The sequence below is a fragment of the Rhipicephalus microplus genome, chromosome X (genome assembly GCF_043290135.1).
Source record: "Rhipicephalus microplus isolate Deutch F79 chromosome X, USDA_Rmic, whole genome shotgun sequence".
Taxonomy (NCBI): Eukaryota; Metazoa; Arthropoda; class Arachnida; order Ixodida; family Ixodidae; genus Rhipicephalus; species Rhipicephalus microplus.
The window spans coordinates 160,684,224-160,707,646 of NC_134710.1; the positions used below are offsets into that span (position 1 = coordinate 160,684,224).

The 23,423-nt window shown below is 39.5% G+C and overlaps 1 protein-coding gene across 1 annotated transcript; it reads left to right on the forward strand.

Moving 5' to 3' along the window:
- The first annotated feature begins 122 nt into the window (after positions 1 to 122).
- Positions 123 to 19,812, forward strand: LOC119177090 (intraflagellar transport protein 74 homolog). Its single transcript, XM_037428474.2, has 9 exons — positions 123 to 1,095; positions 5,296 to 5,450; positions 7,911 to 8,031; positions 9,921 to 10,046; positions 11,781 to 12,017; positions 12,698 to 12,798; positions 13,315 to 13,402; positions 17,151 to 17,336; positions 19,402 to 19,812. Exons 1-9 carry the CDS (start codon positions 592 to 594, stop codon positions 19,651 to 19,653), a joined length of 1,770 nt encoding a protein of 589 aa, XP_037284371.2. The 5' UTR covers positions 123 to 591; the 3' UTR covers positions 19,654 to 19,812.
- Positions 19,813 to 23,423: the final 3,611 nt, after the last annotated feature.

Consider the following 23,423-nt stretch of genomic DNA (forward strand, 5'->3'; position numbering starts at 1 on the left):
TTATTAAAAGGTAGAGAGATAGAGAGAGAGAGGAAGGAGAGAGCGAGGCGCAGGGACAGGGAGCGACGGAATTAAGGAGAAAACAGGAAAGAAGGACACGGTTGCAGGAGTCCGATAGGCATTGCGCCGTGCTCCCGACCGGGTTGCAGAAATTAGGTGCCTTTTCTCATCTTCTAACCACTACCAGGAGTCCGAGGACGGGGCTAGGGTGGCTGGAATGGCCGCCCTAACGGGGCACCACTGGGAGCTCTTGTCGGCGACAGGAGATGGCGTAGGGCTAATTCAGTCGGCCAGAGCCACGAGAGGAGGTCGGGGCCAGAGCTACGAGTCGGAGATCGCGAGGGCACAACCGGTCGGCACGGAATCCAGCGAGCGAGTGGAAGTGGTGTGTAGGTGTTCTGTGGTGGTACTACATGATTTTGGTATAGTTACCATGGCAACTGTTTACAAACTCAGACCTCCATGTGTGCGCGAACGTTGCTCGAATCACCTCCAAGGGAGCTCTTTCTACAGTTCCTGTGACGCTAGTGAAATACTCTACATTGCACGTCACCAGGCCCATAACTTCGCGATCTTCGTCCAAAACTCAGAATGATGGATTCTCGACCAACAACGTCGTCATCTAACAGACCTCAGTCTCCAAACATACGGTCCTTCACCGCGGCCACACAGCGCAGCGGACTTCTTGGCGCAGTTAGTCGCCTAAGCGGGCGACCGGGCACCCGCGCAGGCCCTCCTACGGCAATGCTTTCGCAAATGAACATTCCAGAGCGGCCTATGACCCAGCATGGCCTTGTGGCGCCTAAGACTGGTTTTAAATCGTCACAGCGACAGATTCAAGACAAAAGTTATTTTATCGGCTTGCTGAGAGCAAAAATGACAGAACTGAGTGTGGAGACTAATCACTTGCAACGAGAAAATGAATTACTTGCACAAGAGCAAGCTACTTACTCGTCATATGAAAAGAAAGCAGAAGCTTTAAGTGCTGAACTAAAGGAGCTGCAAGGTGAAATGGCGGACTACAACTTGCTTGTCGACAAGTTGAACACGGATGCAGACATGGAAGATGTCAAGGAAGAGTACAGAGAACTTAAGGTAATAATAAAAGTAGTTTATTTTTTAGCTCATAGAGCAAGCTCCCAAGTTTTGCCACTTACCCCTGTATTCAGAAATGCACCTTATATTGAAGCCACAACTTGATTTGGTCAAGTCAGGCTCACCCTAACATATGGTGTAAATACATCCAACATAACACAGTTAGTGTTTTTGGCATGTTCACATATGGTGTTATCTGAAGCCAGACATGACAAAGTTATTGCTTCAATATATTCAAGGCAGATTCTCCTTGGTGCACAGGTGGCTTCGGTTATTTTAGTAAAGCAAGGAAAGGTGTTAGTTGGTGTACGACTGTGCAGCACATTCTTGCACACTGAAAGAATATAAGCAAAGATGAAGCGCAGTGCTATTTGGGCTTCCTCCTTCTAGCATCTTGTGTTATTTCAGTGCAGAAACTCAAAACTATGCAATCATACTATATTTAATTTTTCACTTGTGGGCATCTGTTCCTTTGGTTAAACGGTACATATAGGGTATCCCAAATATCACACAGCACCGTTTTAAAAAAGAGCAACGTTGTTATGCCAAGCACACCTGATGCATATTGTATCCTGTATACAGTAGTAATTTATGTTAATTATGTTTGGTTAATTATTCTTAATTACATTTCTAACTTGACAAATACTCACGTAATCATTAAAATGCCAATGAGACTTTCAACAACGTACAATGACACGTCACTTGACTGCACTGCACATCAGGAAGCAGCGTCCTCAAACAAAGTCACTGTAAAGTAGCAGGTCAAGACTGCACTCCAATCTTTTGCAGGGGGAGCTTAGTCGCATGTTATTTTTCATATTTTACGTACTTTTTGTTAGCCGGAAAAAAATCCAGCTCGTAATTGGCACGTTTCTGAGAATAGAAGTTAGATGTTATTTGAACATGCCTACATATGCCTCATTGACATTTTGATAATTAGGTGAGTATTTGCTAGTTTTAATTACAATTATGGGTAATTAACTGAACCTCATTAATAAAATAATTAGGAGTGACTACTGCAGTATACTGGGAACAATTTGGACAAGTTTGCCTCGTATAATGACGTTCCTCTTTTTTTTAATCATGCTGCTTGATATTCAAGACCCCCTGTATATTCTATGACTGTTTCAAGAGCACTGTACAAAATGTGTAATATATGAATAAATGTAACAGAAGCACATAAACCACATACACGTATGCAAGCAATGCTTTGTTCTAAAACTTTTTTTTTCATTTTAGATTTATTACAGCTCTCTAGTTATTCTTTCGAAGGAGCCCTGCAACACTCTTCCAAGTAATCATTGAATGGTTTTAAAGGAGCTTTTTGTCTTACAAAATTGATTGCTGCTAAAATTTTTAGAATCGATCAACTATGAGCAGTTACAGGGATTTGCTGCACGCTTTAAACACATTCTCTCTCTTTTTCTACCAGAGCACATGCTGAAAGCTATGCAGAGGGGGGACGAAAAGGATAAGTCCATTCGTCTGTACATGTCATGAGGTTGAACCCTTCCTTCTCTTTTTTTTTCTTCTTTGAGCTCGTGGCTTACTTTCAGTGTAATTGCAAGTGTGCGCATGGGAACGTGGTAGCATCTTGCGGAACCCACAGTAACTATCTGGCTCACGATGCTCAAATCAGTCAATGGCTGCAAACTTGTGAGTTTATGCTGCCACCATTTGGGTATCTGGTATCTCACATTGTTTGTCGAGTGAGGATGGAGCGATTTCAAGCTGACTTTGGGAAAAAGTTGTAAGTTACAGGTCACATGCTGCACTATAATACATCTGGCTCATGTGTTCTTAGGAGCCTCGACGACTGATCAGCAGCATCTTCTGACCATTATCAAAAAGTGTTGCAGTATTTCTTTAATGATAAGAATTGGGGGCAGAAACATCATGAGAGTTGGCAAGGAAAAAAGTCAGATGCAAAAGAGAATACAAACACAAACAGGCACTACAAAGATGGTACAGATATTTGTTGTATCCTAATTTATTTCATTTTTCTGACAAACCACTCTTTCACAGACTTTAAACCTTCTTCAGCTTATTTGTTGCAGACATTCCTACAAGTTCCACCATTTTCCTGCATCTCTACCTATGTGGCTAGCAGAGCTCTGGCAACCCCACTGAAGTTTGTATAACAAGTATTTTTTTCAAACCTGAAAATGGGCTGGAGTGAATGAGGTGTCTTCAAATTAAGTTATTCCACAAGGCATTTAAAAAAATGGAGAGAGGCTCAAGACTGGCAGCAGAGAGAGAGCAATTTTCTACGTGGGATAGTGGTGTAATTATGTTTGGCTTGTGTGTTCATATCAGCAGTGTCTAAAAATTGCTAATTATTTCTTTCTATGTAAAAAAAAAATGTTGCAGTGCCTCTTGTAAGTACACATTTTTTAAACTCTTCACATACTGCTCTTACCAATTCCTATTATGCCTTTTAAAATATTGAAAAAGTATGTTTGCTTTAAAAAGAAAAAAAAACATGCTCAATGAGTCAAAGCATTGTGAAAAAATATAGAAATAATATCTGGGGTTCAACGTCCTGAAACCACGATATGATTATAAGAGACTCTATAGTAGAAAGCTCCAGAAATTTCGACCACCTGGGATTCTTTAACATGCACCTGAATCTGAGTACACGGGCCTCAAACATTTTTGCCTCCAACGAAAATTCAGCCGCTGCAGCCGGGATTCGATCCCGTCACTTTTAAGTTAGCAGTCAAGCGCCATAACAACTAGATAACCCCGGCGGGCCTTGTGAAAAGACAATACACACTCATAAAATAAATTGGAATGTACTGTAAAAATTTTCTCGATCATATGTCAATCCTAACAGATCTATTACACAAAACTAAATATCTACTATTCCTGGTGCATGCAAACATTCACGAGAGAAAACAATATAATCCAAGGTTCAATAAAACACTGTCTCATGAGGGGCATACATTTCTTGCAAATAAACAAACATTTGCTGAACTTGCAATGAAGAAAGGATTCATAACATTTTCAGGCACCTACGGGTCCTTTAATTGTTCACATACAAGCGAATAAAGTTGGGTCATGCCTTCAGCATTCAATCGGGCATGTGGCAATCTACACCAGATCATTGCACGGTCTACTGCGTATATAAAGGCTCGGCCCAAGTTCATTCATTTGTATGTGAACAAGAGACCTTTAGAGGTCTTGAAACTTCATTGTTTCTTTTCATTGCAACTTTGGGGAGTGTTCGTTATTTTGCAGGAAACAGAGCAATAAATTCGACAGCATTAAACACAGAAGATAGACACAACAAGAGACACATAATTGGATATCCATGATTCAGGTAATAACCTTTATTCTCGAGAAAGTGCATCAAAGTATTCAGGGCATCAAGAGCTACACCATGTCTGAGCACTGCTATTAGAGTGCATGGGTGGTAATAAGCTTGTAAAGACACCTGAAAGATCATAAGTTGTTTTTGTGCTGTTTCCCCTCGAAGTGGCCGTGTAATTCTTGACACTCCCATCATTTATAAATACACAGAAACATTATTCTCTTGTGCAGCCAGTAGAGTGTTCTTTCATTTCAATTATTAGAGGCCTCTTGTTTAGCCAACTATCTGGCCTCACTGGCTGGCATGGGTGTTTGGTCTTATTAAATTCACAGTTCATTGGATTTATTTTTCTGCGCTGGAACTAGGAGAAAGTGACCAAATATTCACAAATTGTTGTTAACGTCTGTAAATTTGGCTTAACTTTGTTTGAGCAGTAGTCTATTGTATATTGTACTTTTCAACCTAGGAAGCTTAATTAGATAGAAATTTATTGTTGGCACTGCCCTTGTGGTAATGTTACCATTTTCTACATGTTAAAATGAAATATGGCTCCTGTTTTTTTTATACTCAAAGAATGAAGGCAATTGCAAAACTGTAACAGTTTATATATATTTAGTTCTGCGTGTACATGATAAGAGAAAACCACAGTCATTTACAAGCACTGATGTCTCAACATTATTGCCACTGATGCTAAAAAATGGTACTTCATAGACTCTTAGTTATATTTGCTGTATAACTTATACCATAAAAAGAACTAACATTAAAAGCAACTGCAGCATTATGCAGTGTTCAGTAAGGCACTTAACTACAATGAAACACAGGGATCAATAAGTTTTTCACTGTGATGTCACTATTCACTTATCTATGGCTTTTTTCATATTTCCTAGAGCCAGAATGACCAGGAAGTGAACAGCGTAGAACTTCTGTTTGAGCAGCGGCAAGACCGTGAGCGCCAACTTCGCCAGCTTGAAGTGGAGATCGAGCAGGAAAGGAACATGGCTGATAACATAATAGCAGCAATGCAACCAGAGCTACGCCATAGGTACCGCAGACCAGGCACACAAAATAGGCCCCTAGCGAAATTCACTTTCATCTTCCTAAGATTGTTTGTGATTGCAGTCACATATCCATGAGTACTAAAGCTCCAGGCTAGCTTTTTCACCACAGCACTGCTTGCACAGAAGTGATGCGTGCGCTTTAGATGAGAACTTATGTTACCAAAGTGCACACAATATATTGGTTTGAATTACAAGCCAGTCCTTAATGCTTCATGCTGATAGCTATACAACATGCATACATGCATATAATTCTGCTATCGCTACTGCAAATGCCAAGTTATTCAACAGCTTTTGATATCTTGGTGTTTTTGTGAGGTGTCTTCTAAACACGTAAATGTGATGCCATCCCTAAAAAACTAAACTTCTTTTTCTTGTTGTGTACACTGCAGCTTTGAAGTAGAAGCTGTCTGTATATTACTGCCATATACTGACAAAGTGCCACATATAGAAGTGACAGAAAAGTGATACAGAGAAGGAGAGAAGTCCCACAGAGAAGTGAGAATTGCCAGATAGGCATGCATGGCTCTTCCAGCTAAACCACTAGCCAAGTTCAGCTCAAATTTCACTAAAAGGTACCATTTTGTAGGGGTCTGAGCAAGTTTCAAACTGGGTTTGTGGTGAGCATTGTTTGCCTGTTTCATTCCTAGCAAACTTAAAGTGCATTCCCTGTAGCAGCACCTCTAGAAAACATTGACGTTGCTGCAATGTAATGATGACACCCTCTGTCACCACTACAGTGTTTCAAAATATCAGTGGGTGATGTGCATTCAGACCTATGCTACCTTTGCGTGAAAACTGGGCAAAATTGGCCAATGATTTAGCTTGAAGAGTTCCATGCGTATAGGGCCCCTGTTTATGCAACATTCAGTACTTATAGGCATGCCACTGCCTTCCTTTCTGGTCAGGCTAGTGCTTAATAGCTTCATATAATGTGCCCCTTTTTTGTGATTTTTTTCAAATAAATTTCATTTCACATTGGTTTTACAAATGCATTTCAAATAACATTACCACTAAATCTCATGTTTTGATTTTTTTATGTTCCTCATTATCCCATGCAAAACTCAAAACATAATTTCAGGTAAAAGGGCCTCTCTTATCATAAAAAGTGCTTGCAATACTTTAACAGTCTTCTGTGGATAGTTGAGAACAGGTGTGAAAAGCCCGCCACTACAAAAAGTGTGTTGCTTAAAATGCAGTATTGTTTGTGCTATAATATTCAGACCAGTACATGTGTTTCACTTGAAGAGGGAACGAGGTTCTTAAAAAAAACTTTTTTATTATTATCCTACTGTCATGAAAATTACCATGGATAGGTACTATTGAATGGAGATTTCAAATCTGCAAACAGATTTCAAATATCAAAATTTGGAAGAAAAGTAATGATAAATTTACAAATTATAATGAGGTAATTTTTTACAGGTCATTATGATAACTCAAAATAAAAACATTAGTTTCCAAAACTACATGATCCTCTAAAAGGTTCATCCCACAGGCTAAAGCAAACTGTAAAAATGGCCATTTCTTTGATAAAAAATAATTTTGAAATTTGGAAGGTAGAAATGAGCTTCCAGTAATTAGCTGGCATTTATCATATAGTTACAATTCTATCAAGGTTGAGAGAAAAAGAACAACTTTAGCCTATAGTTCAAGTGCTGTGGAAAAAAGTAGTACCAAGCTTTTTAGATATTTTCACAGAAACTTGCTCAAAACTTCCGTAAGGCAAATTCACTTCACAAAATTAATTATGCCAAGAAAATTACATTTCGAGTTTCAAAAACATTTGCGATTTCATATATTAAGCTTTTAACAAAAAGAAATGGTATTTTGCCACAATATAAAGTTTTTACAAAACATGCTTTCAACTATAAATACCTCAAATTGCAATTTTTGAAAGTCAGCATTTTTTACAATTTTGTGCTATTTCAAGACCCTCGTCCCCCCTTGAAACAACAAACTAGCAAAGCATCATAAATGCAGTAGCGTGTCATTCATAAAGTGGAAAGGAGCACTAACTGATGTATTGCTGATTAGCTATCACCAAACTGTGATTTTCTTTTCTGCTACACGAATAGAGTGCCCTTTCACAGTATCTTATTATCACGTAACATCTCTGAAATATTCTAGCAAGAGTGAACCCATGAATTCGTAAAAAAGGAGAATGCTAACAGGTTGTGCTCTATCACTTTAATATTTTCACTAGATACCAGTAAATATTCAGATAATTGAACTTGATTTAAATAACTAAACACACACACATCATTCAGAGAGAAAGCTGCACAGAGATTCATTCTGCTTTACATAATAAAGTTATGGCATTGGTACTTGATTTCTGCCAGGTGCTGAATTCAGTACAAAACAACTGGTCAAGGTCTTTTAGACTCTGCGTAGCTTACCTGTTAATATACTTTTTACTTTTAGATAAACTTTGTTTTCTTATGGGCTAGGTATACAGAGCAAAAGGACATTAATCAATCACTTGTTGACCAACTGGACAAACTACAACAGCAGCTTCAAGGTCTTCAGTTGCAGAAAACTGCCTTAGAAGACGATATTTCATTGTCTCCGGTAAGTTGTGACCTTTTTTCGCACTACATGAAGTATAGTCTCATTTGTGCTGCACACTCAAACTTCGATATAACAAACCTGTATATAATGAAATATTGGTTATAGCAAAGTAAATGGGAAATGGTCTTGCGATAGGTAACAGTGTTAGGAATAACCTTAGTAACAAATTTTCTGATATCACAAACTTATTTTCTTGCAATATTCCACTTTGTTTAAATGAGGTCTAAGTGTATTTGAGCAAAGGTAATGAGATATTTATCCATCCATCCCCCAACGTCGCCAGTCTCGTTCTCCACAGCCCCGTCGACGGTCTTCCCCCGCCTTCCCACGAGGTTCCCCGACGGAAAAATAAGTGTTGCAGCCCCCGGAGATGGCGCTGCATCGCTCAGACTGACAGAAAATTCTCTCTTGATGATACAGACAAAACTGAACCTTATAGACGTACAAGTATACGGCATACATGTCACTGCTCTTGTCCACACCGGCGCTCAACTTTCCGTGATGACGAGTGATTTTCGCCGCAAGCTCAAGAAGATTCTCACACCTGCGACCACTCAGTTCGTCCGTGTTGCGCATGGCGGAATGGCATCTATTGTTGGAATGTGCTCCGCTCGTGTAAGCATTGCGGATCGACACACAGTTGTTCTCTTCACCGTCTTTGATAAATGCCCCCACGACGTAATCTAAGGCCTCGACTTCCTGTCCGTGCATTCTGCCCTGTTCGTAGCGTACTGTTCGACCAGTACGCTACGTTTACACTTGCCCGCAACAGAACCTCTTGCACAACGCCCGAGTCGCTTCTGCAGAACGGGACATGCGCGCCTCCCTCCACAGACGCTGACCTACGTAGAGCTCGTCTCAATACCACCAGTTCCCGACGGTGACTATGTTCTGATCCCTACCACTGATGTCCTTATAAACTGCAGCATTACATTACCGCACACCATTCTGTCCGTCGCAAGAAATTCTACGTGCCTCCCAGTTGTCAACTTTAGCTTGACACCTCAAGTGCTGCCACAAGGGATCTCTTTGGTGTTGCTCTGCACCTTAGAAGACAATGCGGTAGATGTTTTCACGATGGCCGCTCCTTCTGACCCCCACGCTCAAGATCAATTTGACACTTGCTCCAACAGCGCTATTACGTCGATGGTCGCTTCCAACTTAACGCTGCAGCAGACTGATGAGCTCCACTGGGTTCTGCTGTCCTACATCGACCTTTTTGACCTTAGCGGCCGTCCGTTGGGGAAAGCTACTGGTATGACCCACCGCATAAACACTGGTAATGAGCATCCTATTCATAGGCGTCCATATCGGGTGTCGGCAACCGAGCGTCACATTATCCAAAATGAGGGCGACAAAATGCTCGCCAAGGACATCATTGAGCCATCCTGCAGTCCTTGGGCTTCTCCTGTAGTGCTAGTCTGCAAGAAAGACGGTGCATGGCATTTCTGCATTGATTATCGACACCTAAACAAAATTACCAAAAAAGACATGTACCCTCTGCCACGAATAGATGATGCGCTTGATTGCCTCTATGAGTCCCACTATTTTTCCTCCATAGACCTTCGTTTCGGCTACTGGCAGATAAAGGTAGATGAAATGGACCGTGAAAAGTGTCTATAACCATGGTCCATAGTGTCTATAACCATGGTCAAAATGTAACGAAAGTTATGTTTTCTTGTGGTGTTCTTAAGCTCTATAGAGCTTAAGAACACAACAAGCGGCATTAGGCAGCTGAGCTCTGCAGAAAAGCCAGCCATTTGGTTCTCAGAACAATATACACACTTGTGTGTAACTCCGTATCATGATAAAAAACATGGCTTGTGAGCACACATTTAATGGGTCAACAAGCTGTGAAACCACTCATGAGCTGTCTTTTACTGACATAGGTGAAACAGGAAGCAGTGAAGCTTTATGAACGGCTGAGAGAACTGGGAGAGAAAAAAGCACTTTTGGAGGAAGAACAGAAGAAACGAGGGACTCCAGCCCAGGAACGGGAGCGACTGCTTGCTCAGGTGTGGTTTATAGAAGATTGGATGTGTCTTTGATGAGACATGAAAAATTGCAATTAAACATAAAAGACATGAAAGTGCAATTAAACCGGTTAATATCTTTATGTTTGCAGTAGGATTTTCTATTGCCAGTCACAAGTACATTTACACATGTGTACATATGCCACAAGAATGTGGACAAAAAAAGTATTGATCTAACCTGCAGAAGAGTGGCTACTTAAGCTGGTTGGTATTGCATTTTTGAAAAAAATATACTTTATTAGCGCACAGGAAATGCTTCAGAAAGAAGACAGTTAGGACAGAGTGCACAATTACAACTATTTTATTGCGCAGATGGCGCGAATTTTATACACAGCCACGAGGGTGAGGGGATGACACGCAGGAAAAAGGATGGGACATGCACCAGAACATCTTATTGAAATTTAATTAATTTGTCATTTCAAAATTTGAATAATATGTTCTGGTGCATGCACCATCTTTTTTTCTTTTTTTGTGTGCGTCATCTCCTCGCCCTCTTGGCTGTGTATATATATTCACACCATCTGTGCAGTAAAATGATTGTAATGTGCACTCTGTCCTATCTGTCTTTTTCTGAAACAAAAAAAAAATATTTCTTTCAAAAATGATCTAGCCTGCATAACCCACTGCCTCTAAAAGATATAAAATGGCCCACAATGACATTTCATGTTGTGCTCAAATAGAGTGCATACGCTTTTTAATTGCCTGTGGCGCAACAGCAGTAGAGGTAGTGTATGGTATGTAACGTGACCAGCATCAAACTTGGATATAAAGTGAATTACAATGTGCATAAAGCTGCTCTAACTCTGTGAACATCATTAATGTAAATTATTTTCTTTATACTATAAAATGCTGGGCATGAATACTCTCACTGCATAAACAAGCCTGAACTGTGCTTTATTTCTTGAGCAGCTTTTAATTTTATGTCACCATTATCATCCACTTATTATGACCAGCTGATCCTATGATGACAGCTAGGTGTAAAAAGTAGCCTTGACTGCGGGCAGAATTAAAGCTTGAAAATCAGTGGCATCTGACAAGGCATCGCTACGAAATTTTGATCCTACTTTTCTGCCTAACTCGCAACTGCCTTGAGAAAATACAGTCTTATTAGGGTCTACAAACAATATGCTTGGCCTTACTCTTTTCACGAGATCAGTTCTCCAATCGACAATCGTCACAGTATTTTCCTTAACTTTGCAAGCTGGTGGGCCTGCACAGCAGATTACAGTTTGGAAAGCAAGAGGTGTCAGTGTGGCTCCCATATATTTACTTTACATCAAACTCAGGATTGTGCTCTGGTAGTTCAACTCAATGGCCGACAGCACTGTTACAAGTAATTAGACACAAGTGTTGGGAAGCAAACTTAACGATTGAGTCAGGTTAATGCACCTGTACATTTATAGCCATTTAAGAAACTGATAGTGTTTCCTGGAAAGAAGGAAATCCCTTTCAAGTGCTGGTACATAAAACAGTTCTTAAGCAGTGCTTGGCAGTTTCAGTGAAAGTTACACAACATTCAGGAACATTATGGAACATATTGTGTATTAACATAGCAGCATAATTTTATTCAGATGTTCACCTGAATGGCTGTACTGACTGTGTCACTGACTGTCTCTGACACCGACTGCAACTGCCACTGACTGTCAGTTAAAACTGAGCCAGTCAATGACTATGACTGTGTTAAGATGGCATTGTAACCAAAGTCAAAGCTTGCAGGTCAAGGAAGACAACAGTGAACTATCAAGCATGGAGAGGCAGGCATCTGAGGCACGCGAGCGCTTAGGAAAACTGCAGGAGGAACTCGCTCAGCTTGACCAAGAGTTAGAGGAGCACAATGGAGAACGACAAGCCAAGTATCAGGAACTCCGCAAGCGGGAAGAAACAATGGATGCTTTCCTTGAGAGCTTTGAAGAGGTCCGTCAAGATGAACACAAGCGCCAGGAAAAGCTCCAGGTTTGTGGTTCTGTACAATGCATCCTTTTTGTTACGTCTCTTGAACTTGGCTGCACTGTCTGGCATGGTTAGGCTTTTCCACCCAGTTAAGATGAGCAACAGCACTTAACCATCTGTGCACCTTTACTTGGCTTAAACAAGGAAGCAGTCATGCCAGAACATTCTCAATATTTCCAGAAAAGCATGTGCGAAGTGCTATCAATATCTTGCATATAAGAAGTTTTGAGCTGTCATACAGTGAGGCTTGTCTTTACGGCATAGACATATTTTTATACATAAGTGCAGCCAAGTGTTCTCCGCATTACCCCCTCACACAACCGTCGAGGAATTTAGCAACAATCAAACATTATTTTATTATTTCAGTTCATTTTTAGACATGCAAATACATGTTTTTGACAATGTATTGTAGCAAAAACAATACTTGAAGTGTACATCGTAGTATGGTAGTAAAAGGCTGCCTGGATTATTGAAAAAATGGCTGCAATTTTAAAAACTCATCACATTTTGTCATTGCCATTGAGTGACACTGAGGCAGTGCGCACATATAAATTGTAATAGTGCATTAAACAATGAAAGTAAAAAAAAGTAACATTATCTGAGAACATGTGTACGTAATTGTGAAAAGACAGTTGTTCTGGTTAGACACGTGTGCCTTAGCAGATTTCCTGCCATCTCTGCAGGGGGAAATTGTGCAACTTCTTGAAAGCTGCTCACGCTCTTTACCTCACTTTTTGACTTTACCAAGCCAAGAAGAAATGGCCGTACTCAAGGATGACCTGATGTAAGTAGTAGACAGATTGACAGAGATTATTAACAGTACTCAGAAATTAAAATGTGATACTTATTGGCATGGTGGTGGACACTTTTTTGCCACTGGAGAGCACTAGGTGGTCACTGGGAGAACAAATTCAGTCATAATACTTATGGGATCAGCTTATTTGCTTTCATCATATAGCACTTTGTATCAGCTCAGCATTCCCGGCATTGAATAGTGGCACAAAAACCACTGGCAGCCATGCACTCCAAGTGTTTCATTTTAATACACAAAAAAACACTCTTTCTCAATAAGAAATCAGAATTATTACTTTGAATATTGGCAATTTATAAACATTTATGTATTTATGAACATAATAGAAGTTTTTAGTAAAAATACTGTACAAACACAAACTTTTTTTTGTGTGTAAAAGGGGCTTGCCCACATGGCAATGTTTCTTGAAGTCAGTTTTTTAACTATTCAGAAGCTGGCAATACTGCATTAATATAAAACTTGAATTTATGTATTTTTCTCCTGTTTCAGATTTAAGGAAACTGAAATGGAGAAGTCTAAAATGACACTATCTGCTCTAGGGCTGGAGCAGAAAAAGCTGGCAGTGGATTTGCAGAAGGCAAGTCAAACATTTGCGCCCTCGTGATTCGATTACCGGATTAGTCAATAGTCACTGAAGTTGAAAAGCAATTGAACTAATTTTTCTTATTGTATGCTTTTATTATAAGTTCATTTTAATTTGGGTTAATGATAATTTAGTAGACAAATGGTAGAAAAAAAGAATAGCGGAACACACGAGCAACACGAACCAATGCTTTCTAGTCATGTGTGATAATATAACTTTGTCTTGTTGTGGAACACATGTCTACAGTCAGTATGCTCAGAGCATCTCATTGCATTAAACGCTTTCTACAGCTATTATGAAACAGCCAGAAAATCCTTATGGATTTTGTTTATGTATGTGAGTGAATATTAAGGCTTTGTTACACTATTGGCTTTGCAGTTGATAACTTCAGCTCTGCCTACTTGTATATTTACCATTACACAGCTTGAAATCAAGGTAGTGTTTTGTTTTATAGTATCTTAAGATGGGGTGATACTTGTTTTGATAAAAAATTTATATTTTTAGATTTTGCAATAATTTGATAGAGAATCTCTTTATATTCTAGTAAATCTATCACATTTGGGCACCCTTGGTTTCAAAAACAATTCTTGGTTCTTTTTATTTGACATGTTAGCAGAAAATGTGCATGTACCTTAGCGTTGTTTCTCAGTTTTTTTAAAAACAACATTTTTGGAATTTGCGTACCTTTTTTTTGGAGTTATTGAGCATAAGCAAACAAAATTTTTTTCACACAAACATAAGCAAACAAAAGTTTTAATTAGTGGAATATTCATAACTGGTACTAGAATCAGTAGCCTAGGTGCATTTGTAATTTTTCATTATATAAAAAAGTTCAAGTAGATTTTTTTATACATCAACAAATGAGACAAAACATGAAAGATCTAGTTTTTGTTGTACACTAGCAATTCTAGTTCCACTTCTATAAAGAGTTAATAGAAATTTTTTTGCAAAATTTCAATGGTTCACTGATAGCAATTAGCAGTGTTGTAAAAAAGTTCAGATGTTGGAAAAAATAATAAAAAGGTGAACACAATTTGAAACTAATCTAGAGCCTTAATGCAACATTCATCTATCTCTAAAATACGTTATACCTTATAGCCACAGCTTTTATTACCATTGCTGCACAGCCAAGCTTTGAAACTCGCTTTCGAAGTCTCACTCCACTTTAAGTGGGGATGGTACAGTAATGTGTCACTTTGTTTATAGCTCTTTATCCTAAAGCTACAGTATACATTAATATGAAACTTAGTATTTGAATGGGATATTATTCAGCCTAATTTTCAGCAGTTCTTTTGTTGTTGCTGCACCATCATAAATTAATAGTTTCTGAGCTTAATTGCTAGATTTTACTGAGGGTTCCACATTTCAATGTACTTTTTTTTCTCATAAACCAACAATGTACTAATAACCATTAAAATTGACAGGCATACTTAGAATTTTAGTGTCGTCAAAGAGAACTTAATAAAAATATGTGGGCAGCATTCCAGTGAGAAAAAAAAAGTGTACGCAGGTGTTGTGACAGACAAGAAATTTAACCATATAAATTTTTGTGCCAATAAAAATAATTTTTGGTGTTTTAAGCACAGAATTCTGGGAAGAGAATGTACCTAAAGGTTTTATTATAATCAAGTTTAGTAAAAAATTAAATGCCAAAATGATATTAAGAGAAAAGAAAAAATAAATTTTAACTTCTACTTTCCAAAGCACTGCCTCGTTAACCTGTTCCCTATTGGGCTGGGCAAGTTATGGTCAAAGTAAACTTTTTTATATCGTATTGATGCCAAACAAACACTTCTTGCATCATTTTTATCACTACCCACTATTCGTTCATTCTTGAAATGTTATCGTTTAATAGCTTAGCAAGACTGGACAAATTTGATTGGGTCTAAGTTGTACAAACATAAAACGAAAATTCATGCTCATAGTATATACTATCATGGGCTGAAAAATTCTAGAAAGCAGGGTGTCACTGGAGCCAATGTTTTGAAAAGTAGTCTCGTATTCTTCAAGGCTGCAACTGAAGCCTTGAAAAATAAGTTGCAGCAACAACCTGTATTCAAGGATACAGTAGACTCTCAGTAAATGGAACCTGAAGGAACTGGGAAAATGTGTTCCATTTAACAGGAGTCCCGTTTACTGAGAGATGAATATCAGGGCAGAATACAAGCACGAAACCAAGCATCGCAAAGGGGATAGTTCCATTTGAGCAGTAGTTCTATTTAACAGACCCGTTCACTGAGAGTCTACTGTATTTTTAAATTCTTGAAGTTTCCATCTTCCCCCAGACTTCTGTGTATTGGCCATAGTTTTATGGTTGACACACTTCGTTCATTCTTGAAATGTTATCGTTTAATAGCTTAGCAAGACCGGACAAATTTGATTGGGTCTAAGTTGTACAAACATAAAACGAAAATTCATGCTCATAGTATATACTATTATGGGCTGAAAAATTCTAGAAAGCAGGGTGTCACTGGAGCCAATGTTTTGAAAAGTAGTCTCGTATTCTTCAAGGCTGCAACTGAAGCCTTGAAAAATAAGTTGCAGCAACAACCTGTATTCAAGGATACTGTAGACTCTCAGTAAATGGAACCTGAAGGAACTGGGAAAATGTGTTCCATTTAACAGGAGTCCCGTTTACTGAGAGATGAATATCAGTGCAGAATACAAGCACGAAACCAAGCATCGCAAAGGCGATAGTTTCATTTGAGCAGTAGTTCTATTTAACAGATCCGTTCACTGAGAGTCTACTGTATTTTTAAATTCTTGAAGTTTCCATCTTCCCCCAGACTTCTGTGTATTGGCCATAGTTTTATGGTTGACACACAGCATGAACCAGCTAGCCCAGCTGCAAGCAATTTTCACACTGAACTTCTGCCTTAGTATTGCACCCCGTTAAAAGAAAAATTTGTAGTGGCAAGTAATGAACACAGGATCAACTGGATAGTAGTACAATATTTTGGAAAACTGCTGATGTGGAAGCCTGCAAGGTATAGAAAGTTTCAGGGAAGGCAAAAATTAAAATTCACGTTTTTAGCAGAGCACTAAAAGGAAAACCATCTGAATTTATTTGCGACTTACTACTACAATAGAGCAGGTGTCATTTTTTTCCCATTTAGGCATAATGCCTTGCATAGAAAGTCACATCATTCATTTAATCAAAGAAATATATTTGCCAGTAATAAAAAATGCAAATACCAGAGGAAATGGCTTATGGTGTATTGTTTAAACAACATGGTGTGCTCACCAGTGGGCTAGCTCACATTTTGTGCTGCGTATAATTTTGCTGCTGACATCTGAAAAGTAATTAGTTTACTCAACCGTCTCAGGTAAGCAGCTTCTCTGTTCTTACCTTTATGTAGAACTGCAATATTACATGTTTTCTACTTACCAAGACTACCAATACTAAATCCTCCTTTTTTTTTCTAGCTAGTGTTCATCTTCTTTAACTTTGCCCTGCCTTTACTCGCCAGCTAGGTACAAAAGATTGTCACACTGCTGTGCACAACTCACACACAGAAGGTTGATATCAGCCATCAAACTAGGTTAAGTGGCTCTAATAATATAAAGATTTATGCATTTCTTGAGGTGAAATTTGGCAGAGATTATTAATATGCAAGCTGTGTTGATATTCAATGTAGCTGAAGTGAGCGACTTTAGTTTTTGTACTTAAGAATTTTTTTGCATCATTGGATAATTTAATTGTAAAAAAAACAATATTTAAATAGTTGGATTTTTTTTTCAGATAGAGCAGCTAGAAAGCAAAGTTCAGCAGGAGCTGGACAGCCTCAGAAACAAGACGAAACGAATGGAAGAAGAGATGATTGTGTTTGGTGACCTGGACAAACTGAGAAGCTCCTCAGAGCTAAAGAAGCAGGAGCTGCTTGCAGAGAAGGAAGCTTTGCAGATAAAGAAGGGGCCAACTCGAAAGGTGAAAAACTGCTTTAACCCTTTTAATTACACTTTCATCCTATGAATCACCTGCCATTCACCGTAAGTGACCAAAGTGACTGTTCGTTGTCAATCTGATCAAACACTAAATACATTTATTTATTGTTTACTCTAGTTTGGTTAATATATAATTTTCAACTGTTATTTCACAGACTTTAGATGTACTATAATTTGACAGCCCATGCTTGCCTTCCAAAACCTGTCACAGACAATTGGGTACACTAGTTGCCGCTCATCTGCATAATTGGCTACGCTATCTGTACTTTTTTATTTATATTTCTTTTCTATCAAACACTGCATGTAGAAGACTATCGGTCATAACAAACACATGATTCTTTAATTTTCGTCAACAATCTCACTTGTAATGGACATTTTAACATTGAATGCGTGGTTCTTGGCTGCTAATTTCATTGCATATAATTGTGGAAACTAAGGGAAACAACAGAGATGGTCATCTACTGTTTGCTACAACTTAAGCAAACATTGAGTGAGTCAGCCAACTATAAATGGAAGAGAAGTCCCTCCGGTAAGAACGCAATGTAGAGAAGCACTTCAAGATTGCCAAGGGTATGAGTGCGGTTGCACCTGTGAGTGTGTGTCGAGCCAAGAATATCAGGGACACGTGGTATGCTTTTCTGTTAGAGCAGCTACTAATGAAAAGCACTGCATATGTTGTGCCTCCAAGACTATACAGCCTGTGTGCACTGCAGACACTACCTCTTGTACTGTGTTCTGCTAACAACAAATATGCCTTGCAAATATGAGAAAAGTGATCAGCTGCACTTTGGCTGATCAAGCCACTGTGCCAGCTTTCAAGAAAGTGAGAGTAGCTACTATGTAGTGCAAAGAGGTTGTACTGGAGAAAACGTGGATTGTGTTTTCTATGGAGCACTCCACAAAGCAGATTGTGTAATATTACAACAAATGGTATAGTATATAACAAACATTTCATAAAGTACTGTAGTCATCCTTTACACTTATTTTAGTTGCAAAGCGCTTACATTAATATAAGAACTGATAAAAAAATGAAAACATGGTATCCCGCTTATAAAAAGGTGCTTGTATTAGGGAAACAAACTGCTCTTTGGTGTGTGTTGCACAGGCGGGGTCAACTCTATTAAGTACAATTTTTTAAACATTGTTCTTACTGTCCATACCTTTCGTGTTGAAAACATGCCATGGCAGTGCCATCGTTAACATCCAAAGCACTGCTTTCACACATGCATGCTTCAAAGGACTAAACATGCCCAATGAGTCAAAGATTGACTTTATGCTTTCCTGTATCTTAGAGGATGTGTTTCTGTCTCTCTGCTAAATGTGAGTCACTGATGAGTGTTAGATTCAGGCACTAATCAGTCAAGAATCAGCATAGATTTGATTGTGAGTGACATCTAGCAATTACAGATAAGCTTACAGATTACTTTGTTGCATGAAGCCAATCACTAAAACATATGCAGTGACAACACCTTGAAAACTGACAAGCAATAATAAATTGCTATATGTGCTGTAATGAATTCTTGTGAAATTATTATCAGCCTCTTAAGATTATCATGCTCAAGGACTAGAATTGTGCTATCTGCCATGGGCAAAATTTAATATTCTGTAATGTCTAAAACAAAACATTTATTGTTCCTTTTATTATTGCAAATTCCATTCAATGTAAAATACCTGTCAGGTCATTTATTGAGTGCAATGGAAAGTGCTTGTCTACGAATCAGCACTGTTAATGAATGGAAATGATGTGGCACATTAAGGTACGTGTGCAATACAAGAAAAATTTATTCAGCACATGTGCATTCATTTGTACACTACTCTTCTACTGATCTGTCATAGTGCGTAAAGGCTGCATAGAGGCATGTTTTGCGACATCTCTGAGTACAATCTTGCATGTCCACCCACTTTTCTGGTTCAGGCAGAGTTCATTCAGTATACAGTCAAAGGTACATCAAGTATACAGTCAAAGGTACATGTTTGGTGTGGCTCTAGCAACGTTACTGTATAATGTTAACTCACACTATGCCACTATGCTTTTGTTCCCATGAAAGGTGGTTGAAGAACTGCAAGCTCAGTATGACGAAGCAAGAGCCACGCTGAATGAAGAAGAAGGCTACACACGCTTAGTCAACCTGGAACGCCGCTGGCAGCACCATGAGCAGAATAACTTTGCTGCACAAGAGTACATTGAGGCGAAGCTGGCCGAATACAACTACCACCCCATCAGGCAGGATGTACAGGCGCTGCTGGAAGCCTATAATGCTGCCTTGCAGGAAAGCCTTGCAAAGGCATCCTATGGCTGAACTGCCCAGCCTATTATTAAAGTGGCCCTGCAACACTTTTTGAGCATGGTCAGAAAACGCTGCGGATCGGAAGTAGAGGCTCCCTACAACACGCGAGCCAAATATTATAGCACAGCACTCAGCCTTGAATTCACAATAAATTATCAAATTCAGCTAAAATTTGCTTTCTCTTCGCTCGAAAAATCAAGCAATATGTCCAAAAATCACACGTAGCAAGCTCATCTATTAGCCATTGGCTGATTTGAACATAGCGCGCTCCCTCGTTACAGAGATTTCTGCGAGGTCGCTACTTGTCCACGCGTGCGCGCGCGCAATACAACTGTAAAAGCCACGCATTCTAAGAAAAAAAAAATGTGTTCAAAGTCACGATCGAGGCGTGCGTGACGTTTTTATATGGCCCTGCCATCCCTCCCAGCTTAGCTTCCAGCGCTTTCGTTGGGACGAGAGAGAGAACGCAATGCAGCATGCGACAAACCTTTGTAACTCCACCCGCGCTGGATCGATTCTTAACATTTTTGCGGCATTGAACTTGTGAAAAAATAAGCTCTTCCAGTGAATTTATTCCATGGTTACTTGAAGAAGTGTTTCAGGGCCCTTTTAAGCTTGTGCTGCTGCAATATTTAAACAGAAACAATCTGTTAAATTGAGAGTAGTTGCAGAAGAAAAAGCTTAAGTGCTTAAACTAACACTGATGCAAAAGCACATCTTCACATCCTTTAATAATGGAGGTCTGTAGTTAGCATTACGAAACCTTTTAGGATGTGTGCCTAAATGAATAGAATTTCAGTTGTAAAAATAATAATTTATGAACAAGATGTTTTTTTATTGTCACAATTCATACTAACTGGCTTAAAAAAAAGTGGCCGAACAGACTGAAACTGATGTTTTAAAAGCACTACAGTTTGCTTCATGAAAGCTGTACATGTGCTCAGAATGGAGACAAAAGGAGTTAATATAGAGCAATTAAGTGAGTCCATAGATTAAATGCTCTTTTTTTTACCTTAACTTTATACCAACCAGTAATAAGTCAAAATTCCATACTCTGGCTCAATATCGGTGCACAGTGTGGCTTGCTAAGAAAACACTACAAGCTCCGTGTGCACAGCATAGTGTGCAATAGGATCTAGTTCAACTCTTCAGCATAAATCGTACTGTAGATACATACGTTTAGTATTGTCACACACTGCATAATTGTTTGTTTAGTATGCAGCACCATACATAGCACCAACCTTTCTTGAGTGCCTTTACTCACATAAAAGTGACAGAAAAGTTGTGCCATCATAAAGAGGGTATCTTGTGAACTTTACTGCTTGTCAACTAAGTTTGTAATATCTGTGGTAAAAAGGAGGGTATAATTGATAATTATTTATAATCAGCTAAAGGGAGGAGTGAATTCACGAAATTCTTTGCCATGATGCAGAGTACGTAAGTGATGTCATGCTGATGTAATCAGAAAGAATGCTCTTTAGAACTGGTTGTTTGAAAACTATAAAAAAAAAAACAGCGTCTCTTTGATCTCTCGTTATCTCTTACTGTTTACTTCCTCACTAGCTCCGTGCTTAAATGTACCAAAGCCTACAAGATTGAGCTCACATATCCTGTTGCTTTCTACACATTTGAAATCATAATGTCTCAAGTGAGCAGCAACCCAGCAGAAAATTCCACATTTTTCAAAAAAAACAAAACAAGTACCAGTCACTGAAATCACATGACAAAATGAAATTGTACAAAAGGCACAGCAGACAAGCTTATCTTTCATGCTGTGGACACACCGTGGTCTTGCTATTAATATGTTGCGAGCATGCTTTGAATGCACTGCGAGCTTCTGACCAGAATGTCATGATGCGTCCCTTTCAGATGAGTGGAGTCGGCACAGAAAAGTGGCATACAACAAATGTATTGAGTGTTTGTTAAAGTAAATATTTCCATTGTGGCATCCAACAAATTAAATGCTACATTGGTCACGGTGCACGATCGTTATTTGTGCAATGCACTTCGTTAAAAAAGCAACACAAGTTTTAGCGTGGTTCTATTGTGGGTGTAGATAATAAGTCATTGTTCACACAGATCCTCACAGGGCACAGAAGCTGCGCGATTTCTTCATGAGAACTTGCCTCTTCCAGCTGTGTCAGTGAACGACACTGTGTATTTATGCAGACACACCTGTCATAATAAGCGCTTCTCTAGGTATCGCGCTGTCTGCTCCATTGTGTCAAAGGAAGCTTCACTGGCCTAGGATTAACAGGCTAAGAACTGATACAATATGCAAATTGGCTCCTACAATTGGCTCATAGCCCCACAAAAGTTATCACAGGGCTCACTGTGAGTTGATTTCAAATATGTATGAACCTTAAATCTGAAGGCTGATATTTTTTTGAATAAAGTATTTAAAATTTGAAACAAATTGCTACATGGAATACTGGTTTCCTCACTGCGATCAAGATTTACAAAAGCAGATGTTATGAAACCATAGCTTGAGTAAAGTATCTATCATTGCCCTGGACATATAAGCAACGTTGCTTCAAAAAATAATGCAAGAAGACTAGCTTACCAATCTGTACAAGTGACCAGATACTGGGTCACTGTCATCATCAGCCTGACTACGCCCACTACAGTCAAACCTCTTTAATACGTACCCGCTTAATATGTAACTGCGGTTTATACGTAGTAGCGAGGAATCCCCCGCCCTATCTCCATTGAACCCCATGTATTGGCTGACCGCTTAAGCCGTAGTCGCTTGTGGTGTTATGTACGGTTAGTACGTACTATTTTCGTTCTCTTTATCCATGCACAGGCCGAAAATCGGCAAAATTTCGTGCGCACAGACGGTCGATACACTCCATGTGGCGATCGGACAACAACCACCAGCGATAGTGACGTCACAACATGGCCACGATGACGTATTTTTTGCGCGTACGTCTGTTGCCGATCCCATTGTGCAAGAGCATGGCCTTCAAGATCGGTTTTTGGTAACCTAGGAATTCTCGATTGCTGGTCCCGGTAGGGGGTGCAAATTCGCTGTCGCTTTCAATCCAAGCCAAGTACGTATTCTCAACGGCTCCACAGCGTCGAGCCAGGCTGAGCTCGTTTCTTTATTCGGTCGTTAGTCCTCACTTTCCCGCAGTGTTGGTCGTGGCGGCGGTGTGGTGGTGTTGCGTTACTTACGTTCTTGTGCGGCGTGTTGTGTTTTTTTTTTTTTGTTGTTTTTTTTATTCTTGTGTTGTGCGCGAGTGGTGCGATTAAATTCGCACACTAAAACTTCTTACTATGCCGAAGTACCACGTCTTGAGCGTAAAGGAAAAACTTGAAATCATTCGCACTATTGAAAATGGGGCCAAGAAATCTGCGGTAGCCCGCGATAAGAACTTGCCGCTGACTACTGTATGCGGAATTTGGAACGCTCGCGAAAAGTTGACGGGAGGCACAGACAGCGATTTGAAGAGGTGCCGCATGAGAGACTCAGCTTATCCCGAAGTGGAAAAGGCCCTGCTTCTCTGGCTGAAGAAGGCGCGGAGCATGAACCTGCCGGTTAGCGGACCCCTTCTGACCGAAAAAGCCCTAACTTTCGCAGATCAGCTGAACTGCCCCGGTTTTGCCTGCAGCAACGGCTGGTTGTCGCGGTTTAAAGCCCGCTACGGCATCGTGGGGAAGGTTGTTTGTGGTGAGGCTGCTGCAGCAGACAAAGAAGGCGCTGTTGAATGGCAGGACACCGTTTTGCAGGAAGCCTTGACAGCCTACGATGCCGCCGACATTTTTAATTTTGATGAGTC